This window comes from Ptychodera flava, chromosome 14, assembly GCF_041260155.1.
Source record: "Ptychodera flava strain L36383 chromosome 14, AS_Pfla_20210202, whole genome shotgun sequence".
NCBI lineage: Eukaryota > Metazoa > Hemichordata > Enteropneusta > Ptychoderidae > Ptychodera > Ptychodera flava.
The window spans coordinates 5069274-5090224 of NC_091941.1; the positions used below are offsets into that span (position 1 = coordinate 5069274).

Sequence of the window (20951 nt, forward strand, 5' to 3'; positions counted from 1 at the left end):
ATGTGTCATTTACATAAAATGCCAGTATTGCTCTTAATGTTGTATATGTTTATATACTTCTTTATTTCAGATCTTTGTACGAAAAATTTTTTTTACAGTTTTATGACAAATTTTGGAAACTTTGTGATTTGGAAAAAGCCATACTGTGTGCCATACATATTAAGGCCACAGAAGATGAACTAATGAGTGATTTTCTTTCCCTCCATGTCAGGTTACCCAAGAAATCTGTGACAAGACTCGCATGTTCAGACTGCTAGGATCTGACAAAGTCATAATTCTACAGAGCACACCAACAGAGGATCCAACGTCGACCTCAAATCTTTACATCCTTGCAGGACATGAAAACATGTACTGAACAGAACAGATTACCGCCCTCTAGTGTTGGACATGCAAATAAATCAGAAACCTCTCCAGTGTTTCTTTCTGGAAGAGGACAGGACATCATCCCTCTGTTTTCTCTCAGAGGGTTGTTGTACCATTAGAGTTTTTGCAGTCTCAAGCATGGTGATCAGATTTTTTCATGCCAAGGACAAGTCTGAAGAGATGAATTCAGTTTCCAAATCAGGCTGAAGAGAGATGTTCATCGTTGAAGAAAAAAGATATTTATGTTTTATCAAGATCATACTTACAGCAGGACCGATGAGAAAACTACCTTTACTGTACAAAAATGTTTTGTTTCTGTTTATCACATTTTGCCTGAGTTACCGGACATTTGAGCAGCCTGTATTCAACAGGAATATGCCATACTTTTACTGTGTGTAGTCTTGACCTGTGTGCAGATCCCAAAAAAAACCAGTCAGGAACCAGAACAGGATTTTGACCGCTTGAGATATAAGGAATCTGTATGTAACCTTTTTTAACAAGCCATCACCAAATAAATAATAAAGATATTTCTATTGATCTATCACAAACCAGTCTATAAGGATGTTAGAACTCTCCTGCAATCTTCTTCATGTGAAAAACACAAACACACAGGAGGATAGCGCCCCCGTTGATAGTCTGAAATGTTATTGTACAGTTTGCATCATGCAGAGGCAAAGTGCAATAAAAGGGCAGATCTTTCGCGTAGTACAGGTCCCAATCTTTGAGTCGTTGCCGAATTGATAAAGGCTCGAAATATTCTTACTTGCATTTGACTTTTTGTTACTCAATGAAAAATTTGTGTGATTATGTGCATGGATCAGACTGGAGGTTTAGAGGTCAAATGTCACCACTCATGACTGGTCCTACCCTGGTAGATGTGACTGTCTAACATGCCATTCATCATATGTCCTGAGGTCAGTCTGTGCATCAACCAATTTGTTGTTGGAATTTCACAAGGACATTTTGAGTAATGACCAGACAAAACATGTTATTTGGTTAAAAATCACACCACTAGTCAAACACTATTTTCTGTAAACACCAATGATGCAGTGACAGTTTAAAATATCACAGTCATTACGGTCGACGACAGTTGAAGTCATTGCCTGAGAGTGACCAAACATTGATCACAATAGCTTCCACTTTTCCAGCCATTCCATTGATTTCCCAAAGTGCTGCAGTGGTCGTCACTGTGTTGTCTGTTCGCCAAATTTTTACCAAACTCTAACCAAAGCTGTTCAACCACTTCCTTTCTGTGTATCACAATTGAGAAAATGGTTGCAGAGTAAAAAGGTTAAGAAGCTGTTGACTTTTCTTCCATGTATGAAGATTTCTCTCTGTCTTTGCAATATGTCACACCTTTCCATGCATTGTGCCACGCATCCACCTTCTGTACTGCCATATTTGAGATGTCTCAGTATATCTCTATAGTAAAACATGTACTTGTTTGAGAGCCTCTCTCAACGTCTGAGCAGCTGTCTGGGGAATTTGTGTCTATCTCTGTCCCCTTTCAAGAGAATGGAAGCTCCCATATGCACAACAGCATCATAAACTCTTCACATATACCATGTTGTGTGTGGTTTTGGAAAGTAGCAAGTTCACAACCTGTATGGGGCAGGGTTCATTTTCAATAGCAGACAAGCTAGGGGTGCAAAAGTAGATTTATGGTTGAATATCTGGTTGATGCAACAATGAAGACATACGCTCATGATCATCTCTTCATAGCTGTGATTATTTTTTGTCCATGACAAAGATTATGCAAAGCCATTTGTGGCTGGACATTCTAAGTTATTTTGTACTTACAATCACCAAAATGGTCAGTGTACATGAAATATATGTTTATCCCAGGAAATGTGGTTGTCAGTTGAGGGTTATAGGGTCTTCCACATTAATTTTTCAAATTGTCATTTCTTTTTTAGCTGTTGCATGTTATTCTCCAGATAACCGTTTTATTTTTCAACAATAATCTATGTGATAGTTCCAACATCATCCTAAGTGTACCAAACCAGTTTGAAGCTGAAAGAAATTATTTGAACCATCTGAGAGTTTTTTAATGCTGTTTGCAGAAACCAATGTGAAATTTTTTGCTACAATTTTTTTCAAAACAGGTGATTCTGTTTTCATTTTCTGGAGCATTTCCTGATAAAAGCATGAAAGAATTCTAGCTTGGAAGTGAAGTTTATACTCAACGCTTGTTGAATTACTGTTACCATCGTTGCGACACTTTGGCAGAAGGACAGTAATCTGAACACTAAGTAGCAATACTGCTAAATCTTTTCAGTGATTGTATAAAAAATGGCAGCCTGCAATGGTCAAGGTTACCTTGCAACTGAATATTTATTTCCCTAACACCTCATTCCCCTGTATAGTGTATGAGTCCAACCACATCACTGTCAACAAATGTGGATAGTGAAGGGGTTAAAATGTTGCCTGTAAGTGGGACTGCTGCATGAACTCTAACAAGCCGTCCTGTAGAGACAGACTGCAAAGTTTGTTAATTTGTTAAAGCACACTGAAGTCTTAATCAGTCACAAAGTCTAACCTTTGTTGAACTCACAATGATTAACTCTTAACCCTTACAGGTCTAACCCCTATATGTATGGGTAGCTCTGGTAAGTTACCAGAAAGTCCGACCTGAAAGTCTTAATATCACATGAATTTGACACCGTGTACTTTTGAGATGGGATTGAGTGTACGTCTTACCAGGATTAATGAATTATTCAGTTTCATATTATTTTTGATTTTGGTTTATTATATTGCTTTTTTGCGTCTGAAAAGAAGTGGAGAACATGCTTTCATTTGCCACATTTTTATTTTGTATGCAGACATTCATTCTGTATATTCTTAATGACCTCCTTTTATCACAGTCTCTTGCAATTCTTATTTCATGAAAAAACTTATCGTCTTATGCAATATTGTCTTGTGTAACTGTAAATGGCATGGAATATTCCTAAGACATTTCAGTTACTGCAGTGGTCATAGCACAGATGTGTAAGAGCGTAAGGATAAAAATTATAATCAGGGTCATCTTCAAGTGCAGGAAATTTTGAATGAGAAAAGTCTGATTCTCTCCATTCAATTAAATCATCAATACTGGGAAGATGGAAGATCAGTGCACAAGTCGTCTTTTTGTTCATATTTTTCAAAATAAGTTTCAAGTTTTGTTTTTCTGACCATGGATAATTAAACCATGCACAATGAAACTAGTTGCATTTGACCTCAACAATAGAGGTGGTGAATGAATGAGAGGAAACCTTGTTTCCCTTTAGACTTTCAATTCTTGCTGAACTTATCTGAGTGAGAGAAGTATTACTATTTAGCGTAATCTGACACATCAGAACCTATTGTGATACAGTAGTATACTATTGGAAGCTGTCAAATTACAGATCAAATTTTAGTGCAAAAAATGTGCACAGCCTTCTTCCCTGCCCACAAACACAATGTTTTGTTTGTCGGACACATGTTTTAATGATCCACAGCCCCTTAGGTTTATAGTATTTCAACAAGAGTACAGGTCCTTGCCACTAGCATTGATTTGCTGACTGATCTGAGCCTCACTCAGAGAATAGAGAAGCTAACATCACGCCAATGAATGAGTCTAGGTCAGGATACTGTCGGTTGAACGCACATCAGCAACGTAAACATTGATGCCTTCTGAGTTTCATCTTGTAAAGTTTTGACACATCTGCATTTCTAAATCACAATGTATTTTAATTTTCCTCAGAAGGGAATGTACACTTACAAGAGAGATCAGTTTTTGGAAAGTTGAGTAAATCCTGCAAGGACCCTGTAGATCTTTGTTGACATGGTTCACATGATCACATTGTGTTGTTTGTTGCATGATTGAACTGTCTCTCTCTTTCTTTACAAGTACTGTCATCTGTATATGATGCTGCCTCAAAGAATTTCTGAGTTCATTTCCATATTTAGCATGTCATAAAAGTATAATTTAATGTAATTTTTTCCAGAATATATCATCAGGCATGTTGATTTTAGAATCTTTGAAATATTCTGGTATATATTTTGCATTAATGCGTGTGTGAAAATGAAATGAAAGTCAAAGATTGTAAAGAAATTGATTCTGTTTATACTTGACCTACCCAAGTGACATCAGTGACTAAAACAATATCCCTTGCAGGCAGGCAAAGATTTTATCCAAGCAGTCTATAACCATTCCCCCTTTAACTGTACATAGGTCCAACCATGGCACAAAAATGGGGATTGTACCAAATTTGTGAAAGATATGCACCGACCTTTCACCTCTGCCAAACATACCTATCACCTTTTTTGAAACAAGAAAACAGAAATAGTATCTACACAGTGTTTAAGGTGGTTACAGTACAGATGAAAAAAACAATCTCTTTATTATATAAAGTGTACTGAATTTTAAGTGTGTAATGTATTGTACAGACCAACTTGCTGTTAAAGTATCCAGTGTTTTTAAATACGGAAGTTTTTTTGTTTAAATCACTGTAGTGCAAACTCAACAAATGAAAATTTTCTTCGATAATGTTCCCCTTGTTTGTTACATTTCAAATTGTGTAAATGGTTAGAGACATGCTTAAGTGATTTCTTCTTTTTTTTTCAATCACAGTATTATTTTTAATCCTTTTGTATATTAACGTTCTGAATGAAGTAAAAATGGCCAACCCGATGGGTTGCTCAATATAATATGTTGTCTGTCCATCTTTTCTCGAAAAGTTGAAATTTTATTCCTAAAGTTACCCAGATAGTCCACAAACAGTGTGAAAAATAGTGCCAAAATTACTGTATGTAAATAAAGCAAACCACTACAGGAATGGGAGTGAACTATATACAGTATATGCATGCTTGTTACTACAAAAGGGAGGCCAATGGTGCTTGTCTTGATGTTAAAATCTCACTAGGTTTGAAAATTTTGCCTCAAAATCATCACCTGCTTTTAGGGAGCATTCAGTTATTATTATATAGGGCTCAGCCCTTGGTGTCGCGCCAGGGGTTATTAAAGATTGGCAATGTTATTTGTATTGATTCATGATAAACTGTAATTGTTACTTCATAAACGTTTATATGACAACTATGCCCAGTTTCCCTCTGATGAAAGCAGTTCACGTACGTACACGACGTCAAACCCTGCAGCAGGGCAGGTATAGATTTTCTGTAGCGTGTAAAAATTTTGGACAAAAATTGGCAATTTTTACAATGATAAACAGCCTATTGCGATAAATAAGGGACGTATTATGCAATCATTATCATTGCAATGGTAACCGCACTGCCCACCTTCCACTTGCAAGCTGAAAACTATAGCGTTCCGTCTAAAAAACTGGCAATTTTTGAATCTAATTATTGACACAGGGGGCGCTCTTCTATAATTCAATCCCAGCATTCTTTGCGTATGCCCCCCCCCCCCCCCCCCCCCCCCCCCCCCCGTTCATATGCACGACAGTTTTCTCCCTTTATCTATATTAACGATATTTTGTATCAGCGACAAGGTGCATAATAACATTTACTGGCTAATAAAAGAGGTATATTTTATAAAAGGCATGTTATATAATAGTAATTTGTTTCGTTTTTGTTTATTTACGAGTACTCAAAAAAAAACCATGGCGGCGCCCATGAAAGAAGGGTACACTTCCGGTTACTCGCATAGTATATTATGAATAAGCGCATGCGTAGTCAGTAAGCCGCTGGCGCGACTATTATAGCCGGGGTGGGCAGCTAACCTAAAATTGAAAACTGCAAAGGGGAGGGGTCACTTGATTTTCAAAACTTTCCACCCTGTCAAAAAGCCTTGTTTCAGTGTACAAAAGCATTCCAGGAAATAAAGATGATTCTGGATTATTTACTGAAATATAGCATTTGAGATTCCAGTATAAACAGTCTTATGGTAAATAGTTTAGAACCAATAAGCTGTGTGATGCACGCTTACTGATAACTGCGCCCATACTATGCAAAACTATGATATTATTGATGTTTTCGAATACAAGGCATACATGTGTACAGATAGCAGCCATTTGATTTTATAGCAATTTAATTTAATTCTAGCTTAAAATAAACTGTAAATAAATGTATCCACATACTGCGATTCCAAACTAAACAATGCTGATTGCAATGTATGTGTAAACACCCAGAAACTGTAACTTTTGACAATTGTTTTTTTGGTTTCTGTTAAATATGTCACCAGCATAATGAAATACCCAGTACTCAGGTTGTTGATGTTGACTGTATATTTTGTGTCCTGCACTGTTAATGTTGATAATCAAATTCAGGTCCAGACTTCAAGTTCAGTTTTCAACGATAACAATTGAAGCACATGACACATTGACAAGTTGCACTTGATGACACGGGTGTTATCAAATGCTATAGGAAGTCCAAGAGACTGTAGTTAATACGTGGAACAAAAATACTGAAAACACTTCAGAAGTCAGAGTTACTGTAACTTTTACACAAAGAACTAAAATATTGAAATATCATAATTTCCTCAAGCAATATGGGGTCATCAATATTTTATCATCTTCTGAGTGGGTCATCAAACGTTTTTTAGTGGGTGGGGTTCTGTTATTTTGATGGAGGTGCAAGTCGACTTTGCGGGCCCACCCCGTCTATAATAACTGTACACTCCCTTACAAATAAAGTATGAGATATTCACAGGTAACAATTGTATCACTTAGGATTGAAGACTGACCTACTTTACTATTGTTATTTTAAAGTTTGACCGTTTTTCATGGAACAGATTTTCTTTGTTCTTTATGTTATTTTTTACGCCAAATCCTTTGTTTTGTTTTGTTTTGATTGAGCCCTAAGTTATTCAGCATAAGCCTGTAAAATCTGTTGTGGACACTGTTATTATCTTTATTTCTGGCAAACATAGACCCATGTCAAACAACAAGGCAATGAATCGAAAAGGGTAATAAAAATACTAAAATTACATCATAACTTTTCTAAAGAGTCCAATTAGGGATGACCAGTAATTATAATTTACAAAACTACTAATCAGAGACTTCTTGCTCTCGATGAGACCAAGACTGAAGTTAAAGTAGACATTGAAATCGACATGGAGAAAATAATAGCCAAGAGATATAGATAACCTCTCTCTCTCTCTCTCTCTCTCTCTCTCTCTCTCTCTCTCTCTCTCTCTCTCTCTCTCTCTCTCTCTCTCTCTCTCTCTCTTTGAAAAAGATAAATTTATTTCAACATAGTCACAAATAAAACAAATCTACATAACTGTGAATGTTGCTCTCTCTCTCTCTCTCTCTCTCTCTCTCTCTCTCTCTCTCTCTCTCTCTCTCTCTCTCTCTCTCTCTTGCTCGCTCTGTATAGGGCGCCCTCTGAAGGGAGAATTTCAAATTCTTGATAAGCAAGGTAGACTGGAAGATCCGTCGCTCGAGGGCGCTCTCTGCGGTCCCCCTTCCTAAGAGGAAGGGAGCGAAGTTTTCAAGCCTTGTAAGACTTGAAGGAGAAGAATGGCATCCAGAATGCATTTTTATGATGATCTTTGTAGTTAGATGACTGATTTTTTGTTTTTTCAGACAAGTTGCATTGTAATTTTAACGCATTCACAGTTATGTAGATTTGTTTTATTTGTGACCTTGTTGAAATAAATAAATTTATCTTTTTTCAAAACGAAAGAGGAAGGGAGCGTAGGGAGCGTCCTCAAGCGACGGATCTTTCAGTCTAACAGATTGGATGAGGACGGCAAAACTATTTTAGGGTTAACTTTAGCCACAATGTACGAAAAAAAATCACCACATGCCTCGAAAATTAAAAAGTCAACAATCATACATAAGCAGAAAGATGTTAAGATGCACCAGCGTCTGTTTTGGCATTGTCTAGATAAAATCCCTCCTTCGTTTTACTATTGGATACCATACGGAGACGTTCTAGACAAGTTTTGGCAGTGGTACAAGTTACCTAACAGATGTATCGCGTCATTGATTCAGCATGCATGTGCTAGAATACGGAGTTCTGAAGATCGACAAAATAGCGGCCTAGCCTCTGGCACGCGTTCCACTAACATTGTTGAAAAAGTCGTCACCCCTACCCCTACCCCCCCCCCGACAACCGTCTTCAACATCGTTCATACAGTACTGCACACTAGCACACGCCCAAGTGTGCTCGGAAGGCTAGCGTCTACAGTACTGCAGTACTTTACTACACTTCTTTCGCCTTCCCTAGCACCTGTGCGAGAACGGGTGTCAAGTAAAAAAATCTAAGCATTAACTTTATAAACAAGATATTAAATTTTGTAAACCCTACCACCCTACTATTTATTTTATGTGTAGTACATTTGTTTCCAAGGATACTGAAGTTGCTCAAAATATTGACTTCTGACGGAAGATTCAAAGTCAGTCTGAACTTTTGATTTTCCCGTAAATTAGACTACCAGAAAACATAACTAGAGACTCTTTGTGGATGACACCTCTCCCCCATCCCGCTTCCCCGTGTTTCTTTGTTTGAAAGTGAAATTTAAAGCGGTTTAGCTGCCTCTCTAATTCAGAAAATGCTCTGCTCTTATTCGGACCCATCCATCGAGATTACTACCACTTTTTGTAGGGTGTGCGATTTCCTGAAAAATACTCACATTATTTTAATCACAAAATCTGAAAGTTTTTCATTATATGTGATCCCTTACAATTCAATATCACGATTTTCTTTTCAGTACCACTAATCAGTTGATTTCAAACTAGCAAGATATAAGTTGTTCATTTTACATCTTTTACATATTTCTTTGAAGCACACACCATCAATGGCCATTCGGGCGCTTTCTATGTTTGGTAGTTATGTTCCCAAGGATATCACAAATAATCCACCCCTTTTGTAAATGTAATTCACGATGACAAAGCTGATTATAGGTGTGGTCGGTTTCCTGATATGGTATTTGAGCAATCAGTCACCCCTATCATGGCCGGCCTTATGCGATAGAAACCGGGTCCTACGACAGCAATGCATGTCCCTAGAAGCGATCTATACGACTTCATCATAGGCAATTTGAGTACTTTTCCACCCTTCTTGGCTTACTATCAGGCGATTTAGACCTTAAAGAAAGCTTTTGGGTCACTTACGTATAATCACATACTTTGCTTCCATGCATCTGGTATATCACTCTACCGTTCATATTGAACGGTGAGCCGAAAGTTCGAAAATATAATCTGACCAAGACATAACACGCCCATAAAGTTAACGTGCTTTTGAAACATCAAGAGCATGTTTTTAGGAAGTGACACGAAAATCGACATAAATCCTATTTTATTAGTCCCGGTTATATTATGTTATTTTAATCGTTTAGTGTTCCGTGCAAAGCCGTCTCAAATATCCCTGCGGAGAGTAAAATTTGTAACCACATTCTTTGAGTATCCCCGTCGATTTTGTCCATGCCTGTTCACACTGGCTTGACAGGTTACCTGCCCCAAAGTAGACGTATCCTGTTCGTGCGTCATATATGCTATCGCAACCATGACCCGTACCTACATGTATGTCAGGTTGTTTGCCAGGAATAATGTCATGGCAGACAGCTGCCACCGTTGTCTAGGGCAAAATCCAGTGTCAGTACAACTAATCCATGGGGGGAGGAGGGGGGGGGGCTTGTGAAGTCGAGTGCCTATAGTAATGCAGTAAAGACAATACTTCTACAGGCGCTGGACTTTACTAGCACCTATGGGGTAGGGGTGATGTCAAAATCCAATTGAAGGTGCACTGCTTTTTGATGTTTTATAACTGTTTAACACTTTCAGACGGTTAAGAAAATGCTACAAAAGCTAGATGCTATACTGAGTGGCCATTGTTTTCCTGCCATCTATACACCGCATCATGTAATAGGTCAAGAAACCATGATCAGAGGGGAGGTGCTTTGGAGGATCAACGAGAAATTGACTCTCTCCATCGAGTCACTATCTGGCCTATAGACACAGAAATCACATTCATCTCAAGACAATAGAAACATAATGTAACAAATTAAACAAATCGACGACACTGACAACTGCGTCATGTTGGATCTGCATGTTTCACATTGATTTATTAATAACTTACTTTCTTACTACTTGTGTTTGTCACTTATCCTTGACTGATCGATTGCGCAATTAATTAGATGAGAACATTAATTGATCAATGTCTAATAATCAAATAGATATTTGATATGTTGAAAACCTAATTGGCAAATGATTAATTCCCCTTTGCGGTAAAAGACATCCTGTGGATACTTGAACCAGCCGTGGTAAAACGTTTTGGTGAGCCGAGTACAACATCGGCTCTTACAGACTGAAAAAGTTTCAGCAACGCGTGGCATACTGGTGGTTCGTCTCTACATCTAGTATTGCACTTCAGTTCTGTAATTCATCTCGTCGCATCCATCGTAAAGTTGGACATCTAGAGAGGGAAATGGGAGTGAAAAGGGTAAAGGGAAACCAACTGTAGCTTTTGATGATATTTTCACAAAGTTTTGTTTCATAAGTCAAATGCAAGTTCTTGTCGTACTCACCATAGCATATTAAAATGCCCACTATTCAGCATGTATACGTGTACTGTTATTGTTTACAATTGTATTTTAGACCAGAATTCACTTGCCAACAATACAGTTTAACATGTAGGCCTACAGGTTGAGTTGACAAGATGTAAACCTTTGAATCACAACATGCCTTGGAAAGTAGAACAAGAAACTACATTAATATAAAACAAAAGTAGTGAACTCTCTTATCTCCCTCATTAATATCCGTCTTGTTTTGTTGTGTTGCTTCTGCATCTTTTTCTCGACGTCTTTCTGTCCATCATGATTGGATCTCGTTTCTCCTCTTTAACTTCATCCATTGCTCTTTATTTCTGTCAGTATAGTTCAATATGCAAGAGGCTCTCCGAAGTACGGTCATTGGTGTTCAAAGAATAACGCTGTAGGCGTGCATTTTCTTATCAATTATTCTGCATGATCCGTGACCCGGATGTACGGGATCCGGATGCTGTTTCTATTCTCCCCCACCTCTTGTCGTGGTACGGCTTCAATCAGTCTGATTAAAATCAGATTTCTAGATTTCACCAGCACAGACTTCTATTTAATTGGTTGGCTGTTGTTATCAATCTGCTGCTTCTTCCTCCATTATTTTTACCGGAAATCATCCAAGGTAAGCGCAATCATTGTGTCGATGTTGTAAAAGGTATTTGTCATGCTATCTGAATCCGTTTAGCAAATTTATGATATTTGTTAGTTTCACATGTCACGACATGACACTGTCGCTACATCCGGTACAGTACTAGCTTGGCAACAAGTTTAATGCTGACGTAAATATCAAATGGATAGAAATTACACTCTACTGTATCGAAGTGCAACCAACGAAGCTGTTCGTGCAAAGAATGTGTTAGCAAGGGACAGGGAGAAAAAAGTCAATTTTTACACTAGGCGGGGAAGGAATTTCAGTTTTTACTGTGTGTGGGGAGAAAATTTCTGGCAACGGATACCGGAAAACAGATAGAGGGAGGTGAATGCCACAGTTGATAGAACTTCAGGGAAAATTAGGCTGCATTCACAAACACCTCGGCGGGGGGGGGGGATTTGAAAATATCAAGGGTATGTTGGGGCATTTGAAAAGATTTGGGAAATTAGAGGGAGGATTCGAAACAAAACTGTCTCTGATTGATATGAAATATGTGTTGGGTTGTCAATTTATAGCTGTAACGTTTGGCTAATTTTGATGGTTTTGTTTTGTGTATCCACTGCAGTTTCTTGTGATGAAAAGTCGAGTTTATGTACAGTCAGCATTGTTATTGTTTAAAATTGCTTTCGAGTCCGGACTAGAATTCATTTTTCATCGATAACAATGATTACGGTCTTTACACTTGCATATACAGAGTGTTTGTCAAACAGAATATTTGCTATTCTACAATGCTGTGGGGAGTAGAACAAGAAACTACTGTTGATACACAGAACAAAACATACATATTTGGCGAAACGTACAGCTAATGTCCCTTTTATACAATATGTTATGTTCAGTTTCCTGACAGGTGAGGGAAGTCATCCTGTTTCCAAACCTTTCTTATGTGATCGCAAACGGGACAATAGCTGAATTATTTACCTGCACAGATATTATAGTTTTATATTGGAAAAATATTGTTCATGGTTACCACATTGACTACCATGTATAGTGAATCAGCATTTATGATGAAATCCAAATATCAAAGTTCTTGTACACACATGCACTTTTTACCTCCCACTTCAAGCAGAGTACATTTACATAAATTATCAAACATATATAAATGTACAGATATAGCTTGTTTTAGGCGAAAATTGTTGATAGTTTGCCCAATAGACTTCCGTGTATGATGATGTCATATTTTTGGATTATATCGGCCACATCTTGCCTTCTAATAGTTGGGCAACATATGGTAACCCTCCCTCAAAGGCATGCGTGAAATTCCATGACCCTTCAAAAATGTTTGCACAAAACAGTTGTCTGATTTTTTCAAATGCCCCCCCCCCGCCTAATAAACTCTAAATGGGTTCAAGTGCACCCCTCCTGACTTGCTATAATTTTGAAAACCCCTCCCCCTCTAAGGGACTGGACAGAAATTACATGGGGGAAGGCCAGTGTTTTGGGGAAAGGGCAGTTACGAAAAGCTCCACCCCACCCCCCCCCCACCCCAATTTTAAGGTAAAGGTCAAAAATATGTAAAACCAGTATATGAGCCTTTGAAACCTGTTCGTGATGATTTTGTAAAGTTGACCGAATTTACCAGTTGGCTGTACCTGTGTACCATATACCAAACCTTAAAATTACCGCCAAGTGTTAGGTATTCGATTTGATAGTTCCGTTCCTTACCTAGATTAGCCGAAAGGGTTTCTATGGTAAAAGGGTGAGGTAGGAGGCAGTTCACATTTTTCTAAATTGTCTGTTTCTGCGTGTCTCGAATCAAGGCAATGTGATTAATTTTGTAAAGTCGTCACATGACCCCCTTGGCATCAAGAGAACACGAGATTTGTCAGCGTTGCTCATTCTCACCTAAGAATAGATTCAATTGTGAACCATACAGTTCAGATGGGAGCGTTTGACGGTTTGTAAGACTCCATGATTGTTGTTGCATTCTTGGACTAATGGCAGCGAATCAGTCATGTGTCTGGCGGGGAGGTATGCTCTGTCAGAGTAGTGGGAAATTTCAATGAGGTGGGAGGGAATGTCAAGAGGCTTTCAAATTGAGAATAGATGTAGAAAATCGACACAGTTGTGCAGTCCAAACACGATGACAGGTCCAATTCAAAGAAAAAGAGTTTGGCGCCATGCAGAGATGAAGCGGTGTCCTTTTCACCCACCATTAGCCATTGACACTCTGAGATGTCGAAAAAACTTGATGGGTTTCGAAGAAATGTTGAGAAGAAAATTATCCAACAAAATCAAGACGAAGACCATTTTAAATTAAATCTGAGTTATGAATGGAGAAAATAAATGGTTAAACAAGCAACGGCAGTCTACACTTATTATAGTATGGTATTGATATGATAAAGCCCAAACTACATAATTGTTACCAACTTTGCCAGCCGTGATAACGACTATTACATGTAAAGGGGACAATATACATGAATCTTTGCCAAATTATGATTTTGAGGCTTTATTGAATATTGATCCCTGGAACGACGACAAGTTTATATGATATGTAAGTCATGATCTGATTGTACAACGTTATTTTAACAGAATGAATGATTGGGCTTTGTTGAGTCCCCTCACTTCGTAATTCTATCGGTGCAAGACAGAAAAGTCTAAAGTAATATGAATGAATTGAACTCAAAACTTATCTTGTAAGCTGTGTAGCCAACTGACGGAATTCCAGTCTTTGCAGGGGTTCATTGCATAGTTACGTTTATATTGGTTTTGTAATTTAGTTATCTCTTGATGAGTGTTAATCACCTTCATCCACTGATATTTTTAAATCTCCATTTCCGACTTGTATTTAGCCTGATTGCGTTTCTGTGTACGATTTTTAGTGTTTTACAGTGTTTTGAGTGTTTTGTGTGTTTTTAAGATGGAAAGAACGCTCTATAAATCGAGTTAATGTGGACGGGAAATGGTTTTAGAGAAGCGCTTAACTATGTTAATTATCTGTCGAGGGACATGACTGAGTTTTGGAGATAGAATCGCCCGATGGTTAGGAACATAGAAAACACCAAATCGACCATTCACGTAGATTTTAGGTGACTAGCAGAAAATCAATCGACAGGAAAACAATATTGATAGAGAAAATACAATGAAAGCGTGCAAAAAACTGAAAGGAAAGTTAATGGTAATTAAGGTCACTTGAACATATGAATCACCAGTGTGTATCCTTGGACATTGTTTGGACACCTTTAAAGTTAATTTGTGAGCAGTGCTGCGAAACAACTAGAAAAATCACTCGTTTTTGATTTGTCATTTGGTAATTCAAGAAAGGTAAACAAATTTTGAGACGGTTTGTTTTCCTTTTCGTTCGTATAAAATAGATTGTTTTCTTCAAATATGCAAATTTAGAAGTACGTAAAGTATTTCAAAGGTTGCCATTTACCCTTCAGTAAGTTTACATTTGACGTTACTGTTTGCATCTCTGTCAAGAGCAGATGCGAACTTCAGGAAATCCTGAATTGTTTACCTTTACCTTGACGTCAAAGATTGACTGAACTCTTTGTTTCGCCGAAACAAGATATGCATGTCTAAACTGCCTTGGGTCAGTGTCTTTCTTGGAAGGGTCGCAACACAGTTTTCATTCAAGACTTTAATAATTTTGTCAGGGTCTCTATACACTGTCTGTTAATGCGTGACTTATTTCTGGATGTAACTATTACCGTAGAACCTTTAAATACATTCAGAGATATTGAATTTAACCAAAGTTTATCTCATTCTCACTAACATAGAAGCTACCCCATAGCTGCAAACTAGCCCAGATTGATGAATCTTCCAGTATTTGAAAGGTCAAATCCATGACCTTAGCAACAGTCATCATCAATTAAAACGACGATTTGTTTCGGTCGTTGCTGGTTATTTAATAAAGAATAAGCTAACGCATACCAGCGCTTATCGATACCTCATCCAAGAGTTTTGCTAGGCAGTGTAACCTAGTCAGGTCAATGTTTCGTTGCAGCCGATGCCAATAAATTAGGGACGCTGTTAAAAGTATAGCAGCGCATTCCCAAGTATACCAAAGTTTATACAATTGCTATCACCAGGATGTCAATTTCCGTACAACAAAAATATCAAAGATGGAAAAAATATGATGCACCATTTCCGACCTGTAATTTTCAAAAATTCATTAAGTGTTTTATTGACAAGAGAGATCATTTATCAGAAGTGAAGATCCGGTTCTGTTCTTTATTTACATTCCTAAACGATGTCTCTCATCCACCCTTCTCATTTGTGAACCGCTACGTCTGTGTATTTCCCAAGTCTTGTTCCCGTTTTGAAGTGATCGTCGACGTTAGTAACACTCTCTCCATTGCCATTAAACCAAGGTAACATTGAAAATCAGCAACACGCAATGTTTATTATTGTTCAGTAAACAATTCTTGTTACTATTTGCTTCCATCAAGCACGATTTCATGTCGTTGCATCTGTATCCGTATTTTGTGGTTGATTACTATAGCAACGTTGTTCTACACTCTAATCTGACGCGCCGCAAATATGTTCAAATGGCAGCAAGTAATTCAGATGACTTTAAATCACCTCAGTATCTTTGTACAGAGAGGAATGTGGACAATGACTAAAGAATACCTATAAAACTCTACAGCTGTAGAAATCTTACAACACCATACAGTCAGTTGCCTTATAACGTAGAGCAGTCAATACACTGTGTTTGATTTCACTGAATGCTGTTTTGTGGATGGGAATGGTACAACCTTTAACTAGCCTACAGCCCGTCAGGTCTTCTGTGAAAGCGCCGGCCTCCACTCTAAACGCATTGCATGCAGGAAAGTGTAACAGAGTGCCAGAATAAGTAAAGGGCAATAGTTTTTTCTACTCGTTAGTTAAGCGAACAGCTGGAAAATATTGGTTCTCGCAAAATGATAATATTGATGTTGGTTTAGACATTTGGATGTCAAACACTTAATGAAAACAGTTACTCCTTACATATGTTTGTCCTTAACCGTTTGTCGTGGATCTTGCCACGAGTTATGTACTTCAGCATTCTGTTGCTCAACCCCACCTTTCACAGATATACAGTTCAAGCTATCCCGGATAGAAACACAAAATTGGAATTCACAGACATATACACTGCCTGTACTGTCATCAATTTCAGTTCAAAGCGACTGTCGACAGACAGTTGGACCGGCAATTATGAGAAACAGAGTATCGAAATTGAAGCATCGATAAAAATACGAATGATCATGTCATATTGTTAGATCAGAGCTACCAAATGGACATTTATAGTTTTGCCTCTCTAGTATGATTATACGTTTTCTTTTACTCCGATCCATTATCATAGGACGAATTGAGAAGCCTGAGCCTGAGTTCACAAGATGAAGCTGCACAGTGAACCTTTATCAAGGAATCGTTAACATGCGAAATGCTGTAAAACTGTAGAAATATGATCCCGGATGTTATCAGCTCTTGTATGAGATACCTGGATACGCGTTGTCGACCGAGCTAGTTTTACAAGTCTAATAGGGCGTGTTGCTGAGTTAACTTGGTAACGAGGTTTTGAGTTGTCGTGAGGTGGCCGTAATATGGTCATATGAACCCACTGAAGCCTGGCTCCAATCTTCGTAATCGAATAGTTCGGCCCTCTTCGGTATTTTCCGTCAGGCCCACGAAAGTGGCCAAATTTAGACCGTTGCTAGCGTCCAATAATAGAAATAACAAGAACTATAATGGAAATATTTCTATTAAAATGATTTATTGGCGTTCTTGTGAGTGTACCGTCATACCTGTACCCGACACTAGCTGATCGCCCACGCGAATTCAAGCAAATCATGCATGCGAGTTTGTGTACAGCAGTTGCCATGGTGACAAATCACCAACAACTGGCAATCAAAGCGATTTCACGATTTCAACCGTATGGTGAGTCGTCTACATCGGCAATTCAGACAAAATGTATGATCTTTATGACCGTTTCCAATCCTTTTAATCACTTTTACGCGTGTCTTTAATTAAACCATGCTCAAATTACGCTTTTCTAACAAATGCCATCTCAATCAAATCATGCCAATGATTATTTTTACATTCTAAATTTTGTAAGTCCTGCGCCCAGTTTTCTCAATCAACGCCTTCATATACAAAATATACCGACATTTTTCTCTGAATTCCATCAATACCAAATAACCATCAAATTTGTCGTAAAATTACGATACGTAACACAACTTACACACAATATCGGCGGAGCTGCCGTTTCTAAATTTGTGAGTTTGTATTTTGAGTGATGTATCCATGGTTACTGATCATAAACATATAACATGATCGTTTTAATTTATTGCACGTAAACGAAGGAACAGTTACCCACTGTAAATGTCGATAACAATGGATACATCTCGGCCAGTATGTTCCCATTCAATGTTATTCTGAGGATTTGATAAAATCAATATTCTAACCATAATGACTTCATGCTATTTCAAATAATCCTGACGTATCTACCTCCCATATATCGCAGATCCGAGACCCAAAGAGTATAAGAAAACATTTGTGTTTTCAGTGAAATACCCAACACCTTTATCGGTGTGTTTTCTGCCATGTTGAAGTGCCCAGGCACGATAACCAAAGCTTGAAGCTCTTCTGAGAATCTCATATACCCAGTTAGTTTGTGACGTCACTGTTTTGCCTTTGGGTATAGTGTCTGTTACTAGTGCCGACTGCATTCAGTGTGTCCTCGCCATTGTTACCCACAACAAAATTATTTCAGTCTAAGCTGTGTCCTCAGAACGGAGGAGATGCTTCAGTGACGTATGTAATCGTGACAAAAAACCCAGCCGCCGACCCAGTGGTAACTTGGATTATTGTATCTATCCAATGTCTAGGTTTTCCTGTCCTTTGTTTCATTTTGAGAGCTAGGTAGAGTACTGGTATTTCCTCTTAATGTCACAATTATATGTGCTTGCATTTCTAATATAATTGCTTGAAATTTCGCGATATTCCACTGAGACGAGCAGACTCATCTGTACGCCGTCTATACTTTGTTTACACCTTGTACTACTTTTTAGCATACACCTGAGTTGACACGCTGAAGAGGCATGTCACCTTATAAAATTGGGAAATGGAAGACTTGTCCTTACTGAATCAGGAATACCACCAACGATAAATCCACTCTAAATTTACAGTGAACGAAGCTCATTTACAGTTCGGCCCCTAAATATGATTTGAGGTGTGGCTTTATAGCAAGTGCTTATTGACGACGCTTGGTCTGTCTACACTGTACTGGTAATGTGCACTCATATAAATCATGTGTACCCCATCACACGGTTAGTCCTATACAAATTGTCTCTTCTATGGAACGATTATTCGCTACTGCAATTGAGATTGTTGAAAAAAACAACGTACGATCAAACAATGTAGCCTTGAAATATGACACTTGGCAATATTATCCTTGAATAATACAAAAGACATATAAATGTAAAATACATAGAAAACGACAACACCTTGATTTCACGGTCAAAAGAGACAACCTTTAGGCTATAATTAAATGCCGATACTCCTGTAAGAGACCTGGATAGAATTTGCTTGACAACGTCATTTGCAGCTTTGCCTACTTAAAATACACTTCAAATTTTAGACACACTTCAAAGTTGAATGAGCATCGTTCCCTCTGCTTCTGAGTGAGCGTATTCTCCATTGGCGGTCATAAATCTTACTCCTGTTTCTTCTGACTATATTTCCCCTTATATTCAGAATATATAAATATATATATATATATATATATATATATATATATATATATATATATATATATATATATATATATATATATATATATATATATATATATATATATATATATATATATAAGCTTATATATATACCGCACACACTAAGACCATTCGTAATTTTATTAAATTCGTAATTCCGAACGGTCTTGATTTCTATCGGCAGCTAATTTAATTCATACAGTTCTGCAAGTTTATGTATCATATCTTATTTAGATAAATTGTAACCTGATAGATATAGTCTGTGTGAAAAATAGCGTCTACATGGCATTCTTTCAAGAGAGAGTTGCTACAGTTTGCCCAATATCTCTGCATTTGTGAGATTCATCAAATGTGACACATATTGATAATTGCAAACACAATATTTTCATACTCCGTTTAATATCCTCACTTTGTTTAAGCGAATCTGACAGATGGGATGACAAGATTTATTCTGATGTAATCGACATGACAGCAAATAATCACAATTATTTATAAAAAAAAAATTCAAAAATAAGAAGTCCCTGCAATAAGTCCAGTGTTCATTCGACTGGTAATCCACAAACAATTCCGAAGATATAAAATTATTAGAAATTAAATGTGTCGTCAGGAAATAGAATATCCATCACTGAAACGAACGTGTTTGTGTAGAAATGGATGTTTGTACGCGATGTTTTGTTCGCACCATGGCAACCATGGGTCATTTAGCTCTTGTGACGTCATGGATTACATTACCTCACACAGATCGCAGCAAACGTGTAGATGAGGAGGAAGTGATTTTCGTGGCTCAACTTCCAGAATCTGCAGATCATTTTCTTACAAAAACTGCGTGTCGAAGAAAAGGTTAAACTCACAGGTAAGTCATCCTGATAAATGTAAAATTGCGATTGATAATAAGTATATGTGACACGCTTTATTTGATAGCTATATTCATATAACATGTATCGATTATTCGACATTTTGCTCCTTTTACACTATCAAACATGGTAAGTTCACCATTACGGTGTAAAGTTTCATGGTGCCTAATATTACAGGATGACTTGATTAATTTGGATGTCTGAGTTATCCTCCGTGTCAACTGAACGAGACGACACAACCCTTTGACCTTTTCGTGTTTGAATTGAAAACAGGCCTCCTTGACATTTCGATGTCATATCAGTATATCGTATATTTATTCACCGTCTCCACCGTTGGCAGGGATGGATGTGACTTAATGCCAGGTATAGGAATCGGAGTAAACCGTCATCTGTGAACCTCACAGAAATTAATAATCTTGCTACATCTATTGATTCCCATCGGCGCTGCTTCCCATATAGGCCTAATGAGTTTAACGAGAGATCTCGTTCTGACATCAATAAGCAAATTTCAGTCTGTCGGAAACAGAGATGCACAACCGTACTCAGACCTACAAACAGTCCAATATAGACATGCACACATGTTCTAGACATATTAAAAACGTTCGCGGATTTACATAAAACATTCAATGTAACAACGGTCATGCCATACAAAACGCCATTATGTCGATTTTGGGGGGATTTTGTTTCGATCGGGCAATTAGGATTCCCGTTCTGGTTTGTAGGTCCGTCAAGGAGTGCGAAAGGTTAGGGGATGAGAGACCTGAACAGTAGCGAATATTTAGCAGACCCATATTCACATGTTGTGTCAGCCATTGTCCCTCTTTTGGGTTGATTTGGGGTTGTGTATACTTTTACATAAAGCTGCCTCAACCCCGAGCTCGCATAGGTCACTGTACTTTTTGATTTCCTATCACCGACCTCGGCCG

General features: G+C 37.8%; 2 protein-coding genes across 7 annotated transcripts in view; both read left to right on the forward strand.

The window, feature by feature from the left end:
- Positions 1–5031, forward strand: part of LOC139149047 (mitogen-activated protein kinase kinase kinase kinase 3-like) — a 49578-nt gene extending 44547 nt beyond the window's left edge. For all 4 annotated transcript variants that reach the window (XM_070720558.1, XM_070720560.1, XM_070720559.1 and 1 more), the window contains one exon: positions 212–5031. In XM_070720558.1, the coding sequence (XP_070576659.1) occupies positions 212–355 (144 nt within the window). In that variant the 3' untranslated portion in view covers positions 356–5031. The remainder of the gene's footprint in view (positions 1–211) is intronic.
- A 6171-nt stretch (positions 5032–11202) lies between these two features.
- Positions 11203–20951, forward strand: part of LOC139149048 (cyclin-dependent kinase-like 1) — a 47951-nt gene continuing 38202 nt past the window's right edge. Inside the window, exons 1-2 of one of the 3 annotated variants that reach the window (XR_011556069.1) lie at positions 11260–11447; positions 19913–20024. The gene's annotated coding sequence lies outside the window, so the exon portion shown is untranslated. Of the gene's footprint in view, positions 11448–19912; positions 20025–20951 lie in introns of all 3 variants that reach the window. The other 2 variants (XM_070720563.1, XM_070720567.1) reach the window with 2 other exon arrangements.